Consider the following 17,886-nt stretch of genomic DNA (forward strand, 5'->3'; position numbering starts at 1 on the left):
CAAATTTCTGAAGTAGGTATGCAGACGCTATCACAGATTATGGCAATATAAATAATCTGAAATGACATCAAGTTATTGAGCTTCCTACTGACACTAGATTATACAGAGGTTTGCCATAATTCTTAACAGAATTTTCTGTCTTTCTGTAGTCATTTGTGAACCTGTGTCAGCACTGGGCAGATACCTAATGTAGGTGGGCTTAGCTCCCAGGTGCATCTGTTTGAGCAGCGTGGATAGATTGACCTAGTTAGGATCCCGACTCTCATCTGCTAGCAAAATGTGGAAGCATTTGCATTGCAAATCCTACAGAAGAGATGATACCTGTTTTAAAATAAAGAGCCTTTCACCTCTGCTGATTCTTCTGGAATTATAATAAAAGCAAAGGCAGAGAAGTGACAGGGCGATGTGGAAATCTGTAAGTGTTGGTAAAAACTTGGTATAAAAATAACCCCCGATCTTGGGCCACAGTTGATATGACAAAAACCTCTGAGTACCTGGCTAAAGATGTAATTAAAAGCATGTTGACTCTGTAATTCAGATTAAATGAGACGCTGCCTGCTGTACAGTCTGTCCTCACGTGTGCTGATCAAAGCACTGCCAGTGCTCTTGTAATCGGCTAATATTTAAACACCCTCCCCAAATGACACACTCTGCCTTCTGTTCCTTTCCCCTCCCTGATGCACGCACTGGGGGCCAGACTGCCAGCAGAGCTCGGCTCTGCTTGTGCCACCCAATATCCAGATTTCCCCAATGATCCTAGGATGTGGGGTGTGGAGTTATTACAAACATCTTATTTCTGATGGCGCAACAGGGATGTTGGGCTCCCCTACGCCTTCACAAAAGATGCCTTTTGCAGCAGATGCTGTGCCGTACCTGCTCACCACAGTGCTAAAGGTGGGTCTCTGACTGGGGAAATTGGTAGCAGCTCCCCCTTGCCAGGTTGCACATCACAAGCGAAGACAGGCTGTGCTGTTCTCTAGCTGTGAACACGGTAGGATTTAGAGTTTTCCTGGAGTACTGCAGTGGTCATAGGTACACAAACGAACGGCAATTGAAACAGCTCCTAAAATCCAGGAACTGCCTTTGCTTGTTTACAGAAGATACGGGACTCTCCAGCATCCCGTTTGCTGTGGTGTAGTGGTAATGCAGGTTTGTGTCCCTTGTTGGGGATTTTCTTCTCTACTCCTCGCTGCGTGTTCCACCTGCTTTCTGTTTTCCCTCTCTGGTGCTTGATCCCTCCGTGAGCTGATAAAACTCAACAGCCCTGCAGAAACCAATAGAGCAGAAAACCACAGATTATTTTCTCCTGGAGGAGCTCTTATTGAGTGCCATAGCTGATTCAAGAGACGATCACAACTGTATAGGGCCAGGAGAGCAGAAGCAGGAGGAGAGCTTTCTCTCCCCTTTGATAGCATTAAGACATTTGGTAGGCTCATTTGCTGTTTCACGTGAACTGTAGAGGACTGCCCACTTGATCAAGATGGGCAGACGCAGGGTCTGTTCTGCCCATCCGTGTGCTGGGAAGCATGTTGGGGAGACTGCTGAAGCCTGATACCTCCCCAATCACAGACACATAAAAAGGGAAAAGAGAAATGTAAAAAAAAGGAGATTAGACACCTGGTTGAAGTTTTGCTGAACCATCCATCCACCCAAAGGATGAACCAAGTTTTGTTCATGCTAGAGAGCTGTCCTTGAATTTATTTCTCTGTTTTAACCATGAGAAGCTATTCTAGCCATGCTAATCTTGTTCCTGAAATCTGGGGCACCTTGGTTCCCAGAAATTGGGGTAGCATTTTGTAAGGTTTCCAGTTCAGAGTGGAACAACAGCAGTAGTGAAAATGTTTAGGAATTTGTATCCGTAATATATTTCTCTTGAAACATCTTTTTGCATTGACTGGGGTGGGTGGTTATTCTTACTTATTAGATTATTTGTAAACTCTTTGTGATTTAGGTAGCAATAAAGGCATCCATCACAGGGAATACAACCTTTCCATAGAAAAAGAGATTGTCTGCCTCCGGTGGCACCATGGGAATAGTCTGGCTCCAAGTCATGCCAAGAAGGGCTCACCCCTGAGGCCTTTCAGTTTCCCGAAACACAGGGTTGTTTGCTGCTTGGAATGTCCTGGGATTTGGCTTCAATTCTGACCAGAAAATGCCCTGTGATGATCCTGATAAATTTTTTATTAGACTCTGCACATGGTTCTGCAGTTTACAGTGAGGAGAGAAAAAAATATCCCCCATTGACTTGAGAAGCCCTGAGCAACAGTCATTCTTTTTCTGACTTTGTACTGTTTTCTTGCTAGCACGCTGCAGACCTCTGCCATCCTGCTTTGGCAGCTGTTGCCACCAAAAGATGGGCACCCATCTCCATATACACCTGAGTTTCCTGGTGTTCCCTCCCTTAGCTGGGATTTCCAATGCTGTTTTTCTCATCCTGCTGCTGTTCCCCTCCCAGCCCTCAGCCCAGCTAGCAGTTTTCTTCCGTGGGCTGGTGGGATTATGGAGTTTTCTTACTGCTTGGGTGTTGAGTTGGGTATTAATTTTGCCTGGTAATGAGCTGGATGATTCTGTACAATACATTTGTGAGTGTTTTGATGCTTTGGATTACACAATGCAAAGAGGATAAACGTTATCATGGGATGCTGTGAGGAAGATGATTTAACTTATTTCAAGGCTAAGTGCTTTTTGGCCCTGTTTCCCGCAGCGGCGGGGAGCGGTGAGGGTGGCGAGACTGCGGGAGTGCTGGCCAGAGAGGGCAGCGCACTGTGAGTGATGCATTTGAATACTGAGAGTCTGTGTCTCTCGAGCGGGAAAAATGCTGCTTGTCATGTCCTCAAATATTTATGGTGAAGCCTGAGGTATTTCCAGACCAGCCAGTAAAGAGTAATGACCTTTCCTGAGGTTTACTCATCTGGCCCCAATAACCAAGTCTGGAGAGGCACTGCAGTGGCCAGTTTGCATCTTCCCTGCTTAAGTATTGCCATGATGTGGTCCAGACCTGCTCTGTCCCGAGATGTGCAACACCTGCCTCTTGTTATATGAGACCACCTGCTGTAAGGACTGCAGGGAGACATTTTGAACGGATGCAGCATCTTTGTGGCAGCAGGAGCCTGGCAAGGGATACGGCTACAGACCGTGCTGGCACCTTGCAGGCGGACAAGGGTCAGGGTAAACGGCGCTTTATTTCTTCACTGCTGCACCCTGTTTCGAGCAGTCTGCAGCGTGGGGTGATGCTCTCTGGGCAGAGTCCCATTAAATGCTTTCCCTGCCGTGTGCTCCAGTCTCCCTAGGGGATATCGGTTTCTGTTTCCGACTGTTGTACCTTGGGTCACTGAGGCTTTTGTGCTGTCAGAGCAGCTGCCTGGGAGGAAGCACAGCCCCATCCAGACCTCATTGAACCGGCTGTCTCGGTGACTTGCTCTGCTGAGTTTCATGACATGTTTTCACATCCTGAGGATTTTTGCCAGGTTGAGATCATAGAACTTCAGCCTGCAAGACGTGCAGAGGCTGGAGAAGAATCAGGCTGATTAATTTGTCATAATGGCACAGCGTTCTTCTGCCCTCCCTCTCCCTCGTTACAGAGACAATCGTTCATTTTCCCTGCAAATTTGTTCCAAGTTCACTGTTACCTGCTGTGATCTGACTTTGGCTGGTGTTAATTATTTGCAGCACAAGAGCTGTATCATGAAAAGATAGACGATTCTGCTTGCTTTCTCATTGGTTTTAGTCTTTCCCTAGCCTGTGCTTAAAAAGGAGGGGGAAGACAGGGCAAAAAAAAGTATTTTCTTTCCTGTTGTTACTTGCTCATCACCCTTTTTAACAAAGCCATCATTGCAAACAAGGAGTGTGGGAGAAGCACGTGTGTTTCTTGCAGAAGGGGTCAGGGAGCAATGGCTTTCCACGTGAGCTTCGTCTCACCAAGCTAAATGTCCTATGGAATGTGGATCCTTTGCTCCTTTTGTGGTTTTGGTTAGTATAGGAGAGATGGACTACCTTTATTTTGCCCTTCTGTTAAGTTGCAATGGAAATTAAAGCCTGTGATATAGGAATGATACATAGGAGACCTAAATTTGAATTTCCTGGGGCCTCTGCTTTGACTCTGGGGTGGAACTTGATGAACAGAGCCAGAGGCTCATCCAGCAATTGCAGTAGGCTGTTACTATGAGATAAATGGTGCTTTTTTAATTCCTTTTTCTCTCTTTGTTGTCGCCTCCTTCGAGCCAGGTTTGCCCAGCTGTGGTATTCGCAGCATTTCATATTGGATTAGGTGGAATCAAAGTGAAATCGGCACAAGCTGAACGTAAAAACAAAAGGAAGGAAGATGCATTAAAGGCTTCACCTCTGTGCTGTTCCTCTTCTCTTTCTAGAAATACAAGATGTATCCCATATCTGGCTTGCATTTGAAGCATCTTCCTGCTATGTTCAGTGATAAAAGTGACTGTGAAGCCTGGCTTGGTGCTGGGAGATCAATCTCCCAGTGATACTTTCATCCTTTATCAGCTGGTTGAGAAGAGCTATATTTTCCCCCTCTTTAGAGCAATGAGGAGGAAGCGGAAGCAGCTCTAGCTGTGCAGGATTGATTGAGCCAGTCCTTACTCCTCAGCAGCGGATATTAGGACGGGTTAAGGAGCTCAGTCAGCTGGATCTGTATCTTTGGGCTCAGTCTGAGAGAGATGGACATGCCTCCTCAGACCATGCCCAGTGTGATCTTGGCCAGCTGTAGCTCCAAGTGAGATAGAAACATATAACACTGCGTGTCTTTGGGATTTCGTGCAGCTGATGGGACAACCTGGGGCCGATGACGAGCCACAGAGCTTTGTCATAGTCAGCACTAAGAAATCTCAGTCCTCCTCTGGGCTTTCCTTGTTTAATAACAAGGTTCAAAACTCTGACTTCTCAGCAAACCACCTTTATAAGCAGGAAAATGATATCTTAGAGGTACCAAATGTCACCAGCATAAAGAAATTCTTACTGATGGTTTTCCAGGTGAATTGGTTGCTTGGTTTCTTCTCATTCTAGCACTTCCCGGTGTGACCTCTCTGTGCCCATTGACTGTGCTTTCTTTCACCTCCCTCAGATTTTTTTTCTTGCCCAAATGAGGTGCATTTCCATGCTTTTTCTTCTTGTTCCGGATGGACTTTCTAATCAATATGCTTTCCCTATGTTCAGTGGTGACATGGGCCTGATTTTTAGAGGTATTTAAAATCAGTGCTTTAACAATAGTTTACATGCATTTCTGGTCACGTTTTCAAATCAGTAGGTCAGAGGCATTGAATTATTTTTAGGTTTGCCTGCAGGTTTCTCTGCACTTGAGGATCTTGTCTGTGAATGAGAATAACCATACCTTGGCTCATCCTGAAGTCTTCCTGGGGCTTACTGTGCTAAAGATATCTGATGCCATGGTAAAGAAACCGATGTCCTTGCTGATCTCCTCTCATTTTGTTTGCAGCCCTTCTGGGTGCAAGGTGCCAGCTATGGACACAGCTGAGCCGTGTCCTCTAGGAATTGCATCTTTGCAGCTATGGGCTGTGATGCCTCATGCCCAGGCAACTGGAAATTGTGCTGCTTGTCTATTTACTCCTGGCTTTATTTCATAATTTTCTTTCTTAAGCCAAATTGGATGCTACCCTCCACCTATATTTCTAACTCGCGAGCATCCACCCAGGTTAGTGCACTGAAGGGAATGATGCTCTCTCTCCTCTCCCCCGTCCCTTTCCCTTGCCTTCTGTGTGCTGCTGTGAATACTTCAGCCCCTGCTGTGGCTGCCTTTCCTCCTCTCCTAGAGGAGCTTTTGGGAGAAACACCAAAGGTTGGTGCCTTTGAGGTGGCTGGACTGCAGGGCGTCATCCCTGCAGGGTTGCTGTTCTCCTGCCGCTGCCTCCCTGGCAGCCCCTTTCAGGCTCTCGGAGCCGTGTTGTGGGCTGAGGTGGGTCCTTTAATCTCAAAGAGAGCTCAAAGAGTCGCTGGTGCTGCTGTTGATGATGGTTCCCTAGCGACAGTGCACCCTGCTGAAGGAAAATGCTTCAGGGATCGAGGGAATATGGTGTCTGCTGTCCCTGCTCAGATCCCGAGCTTTGCCGTTGTGCTTCAGATACACCTTGCTTCCTATCTGGTGTCCTGCCTGACTCCCTCTGCACTGCCCTAAGCCACCACAGCACCCACGGGAGGGGTGAGGATCTCAGCAGGTCCCCAGGCTCTTCCTGCGTCTGCATCCAGGACACCGAGCATCTGCTTTTCTCTCTTTCCACTCCCCACTGTCCATCCTGCTCCTGCTCACTCTCCACGGCCTCTCTCTTTCTTTCTGCTAGGACTCCCTCACTGCTTCTGTCTCTTGAAGAACAGGTTTGCAGAAGGTAAAATAAATGTTTAGCACAGCCAAGGCTTTGTGTCCTTAGTTGTATAAACAGTTACACTCATAAAGGTGTTGGGCTTTTTTGTTGCATCCAGCAGAGGCTTCCCCTTATAAAGGATTTGGTGTTCTCCAGGAAGAGAAAAGGCAGAGATATGAACCTACAGAACAAATTCTTCCCCTGGAGCAAGAATCTGCTTTTCTATAAACAGGTGGATGCTGATGAGGTTAGTGAATGAAATGTTAGGATCAGAGCATGGTGAAGCAAGCTGCGAGGAGCTTTGCAGGTCTGTGTGCATGAGGTAGCCAACTCAATCACTCAAGTATGGCAGGACAGGACCTACAGAATGGCAGGAGCACAAGGAGGGTTGGCTCCACAGGAATCTGCCTACCATGTTATTGTAACTGGCTTCACCCAAGCAGTCGGGATTTGGTTGGATTAGGACAAGGTGGCAAACCCCAGCAACAGGAACAGACTTGAGAGGGAAAGAAAAATTAACTGAAGGCTCTTTCTCTATTTCCTTCTCACAGCTGATTAACCAAAATAAATGGTAGGAAATGGACTTCCACCCTTAAAATGCAGTTAAGTGTTTCTGTTTGCCTGTGGACGCTCGCAGGATGCTGGGAGGCTTGGAGGTGTGTGCATTCCCTGTGCTGAGAAGGTACCCTAAGGTACTCTGGAGGATCTTGTAAGTGATGTACAGCCCCTGAGCAAGTGGTTGCAGCCTGCCAAGAGCATGAGAGATTCGGTTTTACTGAAAAATGCAAATAGTATTGTGTTCATCTTGCCCCTCTTATCATCCAGCATGTTCATGTGTCTGGGGTGCTACAAGTGCATGTTCTTATTTCTGCAGTCCCTTTGCAGCCTCTTATGGAAATTCGTACCTCAGTGTTGCTCTTGCTGAAAGCTTACTGAAAGTTAGGTGGATAATTGGCAGCAAGTTTCTTTTGAGGTTTCTTCCTTGCTGATTGTAAAAAGGGTGGACTGAAACAGAGAGGGATTTTTAACGCTTCACCTCTTCTCATCCAGGCAGCCCCCGAGTAGCACAACACGCAGGGTTTTGTATCACTGCTACTCTTCCAGCACGTGTTTCACATGGTGATGCTCCTCCGACTTGCATGTCAGGCAGCCAGAAGAGTTGCTGTTTTCCATCTTCCACCTCCAGCCTGTCCCGCCCTGCTCCTGAGTGACGTGGGCTGCTTAACAGGCTGCTGACAAGTATCAAATCTGTTCTTGGGTACTGCTCCCTGTTCAAGCAACAAAGCTTACAAATTATGCCTCCTGTCTTGGCCAATTTTGGTTTCTCCACCTGGAGAATTCATTTTGGCCTGTGAGTAACTCATTCCAACATCTGCAGTCCTGGCTGGTTCTTCACCAGCAGCTCACCCACTTGAATTGTCTGGCTCCTCTCCATTCTCGAGGGCTGCATTTCTCCAGGCAGGATTATGTCTCTTGATGTCACGTGCCATTCAGGCTCAACTTTACTCATTCCTTTGATGTACTTGGACCGGAGATGAAGCCAATCCTAAAACTCATTGGGTTTTTTTTGTTTTAGACTTAAAATTCTAGAAGTTCTTTACAGCTGCTTTCCAGGAGTCCCTGGTGGAGTCCTTCTGAGATCTGTGCTTCTTTCTGCTCACTCTGAACAGTGTTTTAGATTCAGCAGATGAAAGCTGTTCTCCCATTTTAAGATCTGAGATTTCATGAGATCATGTGTAGCTCAGTGGTATTATTCTGAATGAGGAGCTAATTACCTATGTTGTTATTACGAATCGCTAATCATCAGCACTACTAGTGGCAGCAATGACAGTGATGCTATATCATCTCTTCCTGCCTCTTCCCTGTGAGTGGGAAGCATTTCTGTCTGCTTTCTAAGCAGAAAACCTGAATTGTAGAGGTTTCATGGTGTGATCAGTCTTGCAGCAGGCCTGCTGTTGCTGGGCCTGGGAGTGTGCCATGAAACCCGAGACCAGGAGATGCATTACATGATGCTCCATCTCAGCTCTCTGCTGGCATATAGAAAGTTAATCAGAGGCTCAGGGGATGAAGATTGTGGTTTGTTTATTTTTTTTCCCTTTTCGGTTGCTGTGACAGTATTTTTAATTTAAGATCAGCATGGATAAAGTACTTGTAAGAATTTCATTGGTTTATAATCTTTTACTGACCTTGGTGGTTACTCATGAGTTGACCTTGTCTCTTTTGTGGCTGGGGGGCCTCCTGAATTTCCCTGAAGTGGTTATTCCAGTGCATATTTACAACAAGATTTATTTTACTGTTCCACCCACCAAGGTGATAAGCAACAATCATTCATTTTCCTCGTGACTTTAAGCACCGACCACTCCTGAGAAGAAAAATGTGACACATTGAGCTTGACTGGATGGCTTGTGGTTTCCGTGATGAATGAATGCCCTTTCTTTGATTTCTGTTTGTTCCTGCTGTCTCTGTAGGACCAGTTATTCACAACTGTCATGTTGTAACTAAAATGCATTGTAGTCATCTACCCAGGCTCGGCTTCCTCCGAAGCAGTGTCTCCTGTTGCTGTGCCGCGTGTAGGAGTACTGGCCTTTCAGCTTTCCTCCTCTTAATGCCTATCTGCACGGTGCTGAAACATGAATAGTTTGGAGGGCTTTTGGGGCAGATGGTGGTTGACGAGATCCGAGGATGAGAATGGGTGAACATTATTACTCATTCCAAAATTGGCCAAAGTGTGGAGGACCAGCTATGTATAAAGTCCTGGAGGTAAAGCTGGGCAGGAGGCAGAATATTTCCTGTTCAGGTTTCCTTTCTGGTGATTTGTGAGATTTTTGCAAGTCAGTGGCATAAATAGCAATTATGCTCAATAAAAGAGGAAACTTATTTACTGCTACCACACGTTCCCATGGGACTTTCTCTGTTTTAGAATCATAGAATGGTTTAGGTTGGAAAAGACCTTTAAGATCATCAAGTCCAACCATAAACCTAACCCTGCCAAGTCCACCACTAAACCATGTCCCTAAGTGCCTCATCCACACGTCTTTTAAACACCTCCAGGGATGGTGACTCCACCACCTCCCTGGGCAGCCTCTTCCAATGTCAGACAACACTTTTGGTGAAGAGATTTTTCCTAATGCCCAGTCTAAACCTCCCCTGGCGCAACTTGAGGCCATTTCCTCTCATTCTATTGCTAGCTACATGGGAGAAGAGACCAGCACCCACCTCCCCACAACCCCCTTTCAGGTAGTTGTGGAGAGCGATGAGGTCTCCCCTCAGCCTCCTCTTCTCCAGGCTGAACAACCCCAGCTCCCTCAGCTGCTCCTCATCAAACTTGTGCTCCAGACCCCTCATCAGCTCCGTCACCCTTCTCTGGACACGCTCCAGCACCTCAATGTCCTTCTTGTAGTGAGGGGCCCAAAACTGAACACAGCATTCGAGGTGCGGCCTCACCAGCTCCGAGTACAGGGGCACGATCACCTCCCTACTCCTGCTGGCCACACCATTTCTGATACAGGCCGGGATGCCGTTGGCCTTCTTGGCCACCTGGGCACACTGCTGGCTCATATTCGGCCGGCTGTCGACCAACACCCCCAGGTCCTTTTCTGTGGGGGAGCTTTCCAGCCACCTCTCCTCAAGCCTGTAGCATTGCATGGGGTTGTTGTGACCCAAGTGCAGGACCCGGCACTTGCCCTTGTTGAACCACATACAATTGGCCTCGGCCCATCGATCCAGCCTGTCCAGGTCCCTCTGCAAAGCCTTCCGACCCTCCAGCAAGTCAACACTCCCACCCAACTCGGTGTCATCTGCAAACTTGCTGAGGGTGTACTCAATCCCCTTGTCCAGGTCATTGATAAAGATATTAAACAAGACCGGCCCCAGTACCGAGCCCTGGGGAACACCGCTTGTGACTGGCCGCCACCTGGATTTAACTCCATTCACCACAACCCTTTGGGCTCGGCCATCCAGCCCGTTTCATTTAGAACTGACAGAAAAACTTCAGCTGAAATATTTTTAGATGAAACATGGCATTTTGATACTTTTTTTCTTGCCCACTTTCTTTGAATATGTTGTGAAATTTTGTTGAAAAGCTCTCAAACAGAAATTCTAGGAGTTTTCCAGTTGCTGCAATTGGGGAATGTTTCAGTTCCTGAATGGTGATGAATGTCGTGCAAGAGAGACACGTGTTTTTATTAATACATTTCATAAAGAAATACACAGTCTTTTGACAAGTTCCAGCTTCATCAAAACTCTCTCCTATCTCCTGGAGATAGAAAAAAGAGCAAGTGATGCATTCCTCTGCCAGGAAGACCATACATCAAGACCCTCCAGTCTTCAACCCGGGTGATTTTGCTACAGCTCTGTAGCAGTCAGAAGGCATTCGATGAGCACAGACCCAAGGTACTGTCTTCTCCTGGAAGTTACCTTCCCAGCTTCTATGGCAGTTCCAAACCTGCCAGCTCCAGGGAAGAGGAGAGTGCAGGTGGCTTTGACCTCAGCAACGTTCCTCACCAGTGTCTTGTGAAAAGCGTGCATGGCTGTACAGAAACTACTGAAGGTTTGCAACTTGGCACAGTTCCTCCCTTATTTTCTTACATATTTAAAGTTGAGATTAAAGGGACAAGTCCTAGGTAGCTTTTACTTTCCTTAGGCCAGATAGGAGCTGGCAGAGGATGAAAGGCTTTGCAAAGAAAGCTCTCCCTTCCCTGGTCCTGAGGGGCGAGGGAGCGGTGCCACGGCTCATCTGCTGTCCTTCCTTGCTGCTGCGGTCCTTTATGAAACTCCACAGTGGGTGTTGCCTCCTGCTTCCATCCGGCATAGCCCAGCTCTGGGAAATTTGCGGTGACACGAGCCTGTAATGCAGGAAGTGTGTCCCCTCCACGTCTGGCAGTTTGTAAATGCATGTTGTCACCTTGCGCTGTCTGATCTCATTCCTCCCCCTCCAGAGAGAAATCAAAACTGAGAAGAGGTCCATGGCCCGACCAGCAGGCACTGAACCAGAAATGAGAACATTAAAAGGCAAGAGGGAGAAAATCGGTGATCCAGCTGATACATACAGGATCCCAAGTCACCCAGCAGACACGTGCTGAATGCCAAGGAGGAGCTGTTAGTTCAGAGCGATGTTTTGGCTTTCTCCGTTTCAAGGATGGGGTCATGGGCTGTGCTGTCAGGTGGGGGACAGGAGAGGGGAGTCAGGAGACTGGGATGCGCTGCCAAAGTCAAGATAACTGCTCAGCTGATGGCAGCTCTCACATCAGTGTCTGGTACCGGTGTGCGTCGCTGTGCTGAGCCAAGTTGTCCCCACAGTCCCTTCTCTGCAGGTCAAACAGTCCTGCCAAACAAAGCAAAAGTCTTAGCTGTGAAGGGTAAAGTGTAGACTGTGAATATAAAGCTGCCTCTGGCACTCGCAGCTCCTTTTTTTCCATTCTTCCTCCTTCCTCCCATCTTCTGCTCCTTTCTGGCTTCTGAAACAATTGTGTGGGCAACGAACGGGTGATTAGGTGGGATTTTAGTCAAGAACAGGGGTTAACTAAAGGTTTGCAACAATTAACAGTTAACTGAAGTTTTAAAGGACACAGCAAAGTTAAGATTTCAAAATGTCGAGTGAGCGAGCCACTGGTATACATGAGGGACAAAAGCCTGATTCCACATTTAACGGAATAGATTAGGCTGTTGTGGGAGTCATGCCAGTGTGCTCAAAGCAAGGGGTTGCACAGCCTGGTTCAGAGCTCCATGGGCACGTAGATGGGCATGTACATCTCCAGGTGGGGCATCAGAAGTTTCTCAGAGATGCTACAAATTAGTTTGGGGAAAGCCCTGGCGTGGGCGTCTTGGGGGTGGTGGCTGCACTATTGTCTTGGCATCATTTCAAACTAGGCAGCAGGATGTACTTGGACAAGATTTTTTCAATGGTTGGATGAACCTTACTTCTGACTCCCCTGTCCAGTGCTGTTCTGATGATTTGATGTCAAGATACTTGCTTTCCATGTGATTTTAGCAAATAGCAGGACCGTTGTTACCCTGAACTCAGAGCATCTGGGCTATTTCACCTTCACCCCAGAGTACCCAACCTCACTTGCAGCTCTTGTTTGACTTGCGTTTCTCAAAGTTGGCTTAAGCCTGGGACAACTCAGAGAAAGGCTAACACGGACGAGTAGATCTCTTCCAAGGCAGAGAGGTGCCCCTGTGACATAATACTGTGCTTCTAGAGGAAATTCTGCTATGGGGTGAGTGGTATGGAGGGATGGAAGACAGCTTTTAGTGCTGGGGATAATAATTTGTATTGCATGACTGGACAGGTGTATGCGGTTGTGCATCAGGATCTGGTTGTATTGGATATGGTGTGGCCCCAGAACAAAAGTGTGTGCACATGGCAGTTTGCATTCCTCTCTTAGGATAAGAGAGGCAAAAAACCAGCTGAGCTACAGTCAAAGTAGCATTTCATCGGACAACAACATGTAGCGTGCAGTGGTTTCCATTCACTACTGCTGTCATCGACTTCACAGGCTTCGTGAATACAATCTGAAAGGCGAAAGAAGGGCTGCGTATTTTCCCTGACCACTTGTGACATGTGCTTTCTCATTCTTCTCTCTCCGTAGTGAATTTGCCAAAGAACGAGAGAGGGTAGAAAACCGTCGAGCTTTCCTGAAACTCCGTAGGCAGCAGCAAATTGAACGGGAGCTAAATGGATATTTGGAGTGGATCTTCAAAGCAGGTAAGGCAAGAGATTGCCTGATCTTGATTGAATACGTTTTGTGGCAAGTAAAGTCTGGTGATGACACGGGACAAGGGCCCCAGAATGAGTCCTCGGTGTTGCTGGCCATCGAGGTAACTCCAGACTAGAGAGGACCCAGCCAGCACTTGTTATTTTTGTTGGGCTTGTTTCTGAGCAGTCACACTAAAGTTATTGTAAAAGATCTGAGTTTGGTTAAGCAAAAATAAAGGAGTTAGGCCAACTTTCCTTATTGCTGAGATCAAAGCAATTGTCTTAATACAGTATAATATAAAAAGTGATACAGTGCCCAAAGTCTCCACAGTGGGGAAACTGTTCCCTTATATGAGTCATTTATATTTTATTTACTTTCCACCATAGCTGTTTTATAAGCCTCTTTTGCTGCGGTAGTAAAATACACTGGAGTGTCATTTTTATGAGCTACAGAGATCACTTTCATGAAACTCACCCCAGCACATATTAACATTGCTTTATAACTATTATAACTGAATATTGCTCTTTATTGCAAGTTGTGAGCAACTTTAACAAGAACACAAACGCACTAATTTAACAAAAAAATAGCATGTTTTTCTCTTCCTTTTTATCAGACTGTAAAGATTACCAATAACCTTTCTGTGTTATAGGGTAGCTGATGCATATATTGACATAACAACAGTGCAATTCATTCACATAGCATCAAGAAAACTTCTGGGGCTAATTTGCTTCCTTGCTTGATTTTCTGAGAAGCTGAAACATCTGAGTAAAATGAAAATGCCTTTTAAAACAATGATGGGGAGAAAAAGAAGCAGTGGTTTCTCAAATAGATTTTCCAGATGCCTTTCTAGGCAGGTCAGCTTCATCCTTGCCCTTTACAAATGGGGAAACTGAGGTCCAACGTTACACAGTGACTCGCCTGACATCAGCCGATGGACCGGTGGCAGAATCAGCACTCTGTGGTGCTCCTAAACCATGGGCTGGCACCATGCTAAAAGCCCTCTCATCGTTCCTTGTTTTGAAATCCATACTGATGCTAGAGGCCTGATGCGCTAAAATGTACTTGCGCAAGCAAGTAATTGTACGGTCACAACAACTCATTGCAGCATTGCACACGCATGAGCTGCGTACATGCCAGGGGCCAGCACATCCTGGTGCTATTCTGCATATACCTGGCTCTTTTTCTGGCTTTTCGGCTTCTGTTTTACATGCACAACCTGGGTGCCAGTATTTGGAAGAGTGTTTGCACGTGGCTCCCGCTGCTTTGCTTCTGCTTTCTCCTCTGGAGCACTCTGCCAGCCTGTGTGCCCAGGGGTGCAGGGCTCTGGGAGCACTGGGGGGGGGGGGCTGCGGTAGCTCCCCAGAGCACAGTGGTCTGGGCATGAGTTTTGAGAACCTGGCCAGAGAGGGAAAAGACTGGAGCATTGAAATGTAAAATAGGAAGAAGTAGCAGCAGTTTATATGGTGGCTCGAACCCATTGTTTCCCCTATGGAGAGTGACAATTGAGTGCCAGTTGACTTTTATTCACTGTGACTGTTCAACAGCAACTGTCCTCAATTAGGTAACCACACTTTAGTCTGTGGTTCTGTAGGATTCAAAAAAAGAATCAGTCACTTTCCATTTATAATTTGTCTTCCCATTTGTTTAGAGCTTTTGTGCTACCTCAAATTAAAATTAATTAATGGTTTATCCTGTGGCTCTAGCAGAGTTTGCTGTGGTTCTGCCTTGGCTCTAGTGCCATCTTGCTCTCGTGAGGCTCAGTCTCTAAATCCTGATTTCCCCATCAGTAAAATAAAGATGAGAATTCTCTTGCAGGGATGTGGGTTGCTTCATTTCATTTTGATGACTGTTCTGCCAAGAGAAACTACGTAGAGTTCATTAGCTGAACTTATCTGGAAGTTGAGGTGGAGAAGTTATAGAACATACAGCCAATCTCTGCTCCAACTTCGCATCCCTGTGGGAATGGCTGGCTATTCTATTTCTGTGTTGCCAGTGCTGAATAAATGCCACATCAGCATAGAGTGAAACTGCTGTAAAATGCCCATCTTTTTCTTTTGTCTAGTAATGTAAGATCCGGAAGGCGTTCTAGAACAGGAAAGTGTATGCAAAATAGCTAAATCAGGGCATAATAAAAATATTCTGTAAAGGCATTGTTGAAAATACAATAGGAATATAAAAAAAGCTTCCTAGTACAGCTGAATAATAACAATAATTAAAATCACCTTAGCAATGCTAGTAAATGTTTGAATACAAAAGGTAGCGTGAAGGCTAACCAAAACAGAGAATCAAATGTTTCCAATTCAGATGCTGAAATTTGAGGCTGTGCCATTGGTGGAGATTTCCCATTTTTGTTTTAGAGGATTTCAGCTAGTTTCCAAACTAGATCATCAGCCTTCCTTGTCCAGCACCGTGTATGGGGCAATGGCCAAAGCAAACTGCGTGGGTGGTGGAGGAAAAAAGCCAGAGAGGACAGTCACAGACCATCCAGCCTGTACAGAAATCTCTTGCAACAGCCCCAGGCAGTGAGATGTAATAAGCTGTTTGCATAAATGAAAGAGCAAAAGCTCTTGGTGTTCTGCTCTAATGTAACTCTGGAGAATTTTGTTATTATTCATGTGAATATCTAATTGTTTTTAAATTCTTCTGGCATCCTTGACCTCATTGAATCTTGTAGCAAAGAGTTCCACACATTAACAGTTAGTTTATTTTTAAAAAACAAACCAACCCACCGAACAGTATGTCCTGTCCTCGATTTTAAATACGTTGCCTTTCTGCAATGAGAGGAAGAGCTCAGGAGTGAAATTTGTATTCCTTTTTATTACTTTTCTTTCTCTGGTCTCTCTCTACCTTGTTTCATCTTATTTTTTCTGCTCTAAAGCATGCAGAACCAATCTGCTCAATCCGCTCTCTTCCCATGGAAGGCTCTCCAGGCTTCTAATATTTATAGTATCCTCCCTGAGCATTTTGTTTGTTCATTTTTTCTCATTTATTTTTGATGCAAGGTAGGAAGAGCGGAAAGCTGCATTCCAGTGATTCATGAAGCAGCATCTTAATACTTAATCTGATTGGTTTTGCTCTAGAATGTTTTACATATTCTGAGTAATTGCTGGAGCTGGAAAGGAGGTTTCCTTGTTCTCGGTAGTGCTCAAGTTTTTACCTCAAGGGCTGTAACTGGTTTAGGACCAAGGAAAGTATTGGAGTGACTAAAATCACTCCTTTGTCTGTACACTACCTTCCATTTGTCAACAATGATTTTAATTTAACATTGTGCTCATCATTTATTGACCACTCTTGAGTGTCTTGAATGTTTCTCACAGCTTCTCTGTTTGTAATCTGAATGATGTAATGTTATCTCTTGCTGTACATATTGCATTAAAAAGGTGGTTCAGATAAAATTTTGGGGCTGTTTACTACCAACCCTTTCTTACACTAAATTGTAGACTGTTTAGTCCTCCAGAAGAAAACAATGGGTCTTTGTTTTCTACCTCTTAAGTGCTGTCCGACTCGAGCGTGTTCCAGACCTGGTCTAATGCCTTGTCTTACATTTGTCTTGTAAGAATGAAACTTCTTTAACAGCCTGGCTCTTGACTTTCACGTTTTTCTTTTTTTTCTGGTGGTACTTTTAAATTTTTTCCAGTGGTAAAATAAGAGTATAAAAAGGAAGAAAATAGTAATAAAAAGTGCTTGTGAAGTTTTCAAAGAGGTACCTTGGCACAGCTGAAAGATTTTGGTGCCAGCTCACTGTTGATAAATCACCAGAAGTGCAGCTGTGGTTGAAACTGAAGCAAACATAGCTCAGGCTGTTTTAAATGTGAATTGTTTAATGCAGTCAGCAGCATATCTGCTTGAGGGATCTATAGCAAGGTGTTTAAACAGTGACAACCTTAATGTGCGAATACTTGTGTGAGTTATACTTAATATAGGAAGCCTTAATTGATGAAGTGCTTAAGAAATGCCTTCTTAACAAAGGGTTGGGGAACGAAAGAGAAAACTGTAACACAGATAACGTGCTGAAGTGCTGAATTTAGGCGTGCATGACTTGAAAGAAAAAATCAACCCATGGTCTGACCAATTTAGAGTTTGAATTGACTTTCTTCACTTAGGATTATACAGAAGCCAGGTATGAAGTTTCTGCCTTTACTTATATCTCAGGTGCATGTTGAAGAATGAATATATAGGGTAGTCAGAATTTCTTCAAATGAGATAACAGGTGATTTCATGTAAAATTCCCATATCATGAGGCCAAGACTAAGCAAGGAAAATTGTAGCTCAGTAGAGTCTTTTTGAGGATGTCAAGAAGAAATGTCATGCCACCTTAAATGACTTATAAACGTGTAAGATTTTCAGTATTATAAAACTAGTGCGAGTTACAGACCAGAAGCAATGATAAAATCCTATAATTTCTTGCATCTCACAGAATTTAGGCCAAAAATTCATATGGTAATTGCCACATCAAGCTCATAAACATTGACTCTGCCTATCGTTTAGAAGTGAACTGTATGGATCAATTAGAAACAGACCTGTAATCTTTAAATTTAACCTTGAAGAATAAAGTCACCTGTCTGTTTTTTAGTAAATTCTTTAAAGGGACCAACTCTTCCCACCACTAGGAGTCAGCTGATGCAGGTGTAAAAAGCAATGCTTAGCACTGTGTTGCTCCTCTAGGCATGAGACAACAGTCCTCTTCCCCAAATGCCTCTTCTTCAGTTCAACCAATATCAAATAAAGTCTTGGTGGTGGTGAGCAAACCCTGTCCTGTTTCACACGCTGCGTGCTGGGACAGGCTCTCTCTTCGTTTCACATTTTCGTTGGGCTCTGTGCAAAGTCAATTTGAAATTGTGCCTTTCAGAGGAATTGAA

The 17,886-nt window shown here is 45.2% G+C and overlaps 1 protein-coding gene across 1 annotated transcript in view; it reads left to right on the forward strand.

Moving 5' to 3' along the window:
* The window catches only part of CACNA1B (calcium voltage-gated channel subunit alpha1 B), a 302,202-nt gene that overhangs the window by 139,576 nt on the left and 144,740 nt on the right, over positions 1–17,886 (forward strand). Inside the window, exon 8 of the mRNA XM_059828688.1 lies at positions 12,920–13,035. Within this exon, the coding sequence (XP_059684671.1) occupies positions 12,920–13,035 (116 nt within the window). The remainder of the gene's footprint in view (positions 1–12,919; positions 13,036–17,886) is intronic.

The sequence above is a fragment of the Gavia stellata genome, chromosome 24 (assembly GCF_030936135.1).
Source record: "Gavia stellata isolate bGavSte3 chromosome 24, bGavSte3.hap2, whole genome shotgun sequence".
In the NCBI taxonomy this organism is placed as follows: Eukaryota; Metazoa; Chordata; class Aves; order Gaviiformes; family Gaviidae; genus Gavia; species Gavia stellata.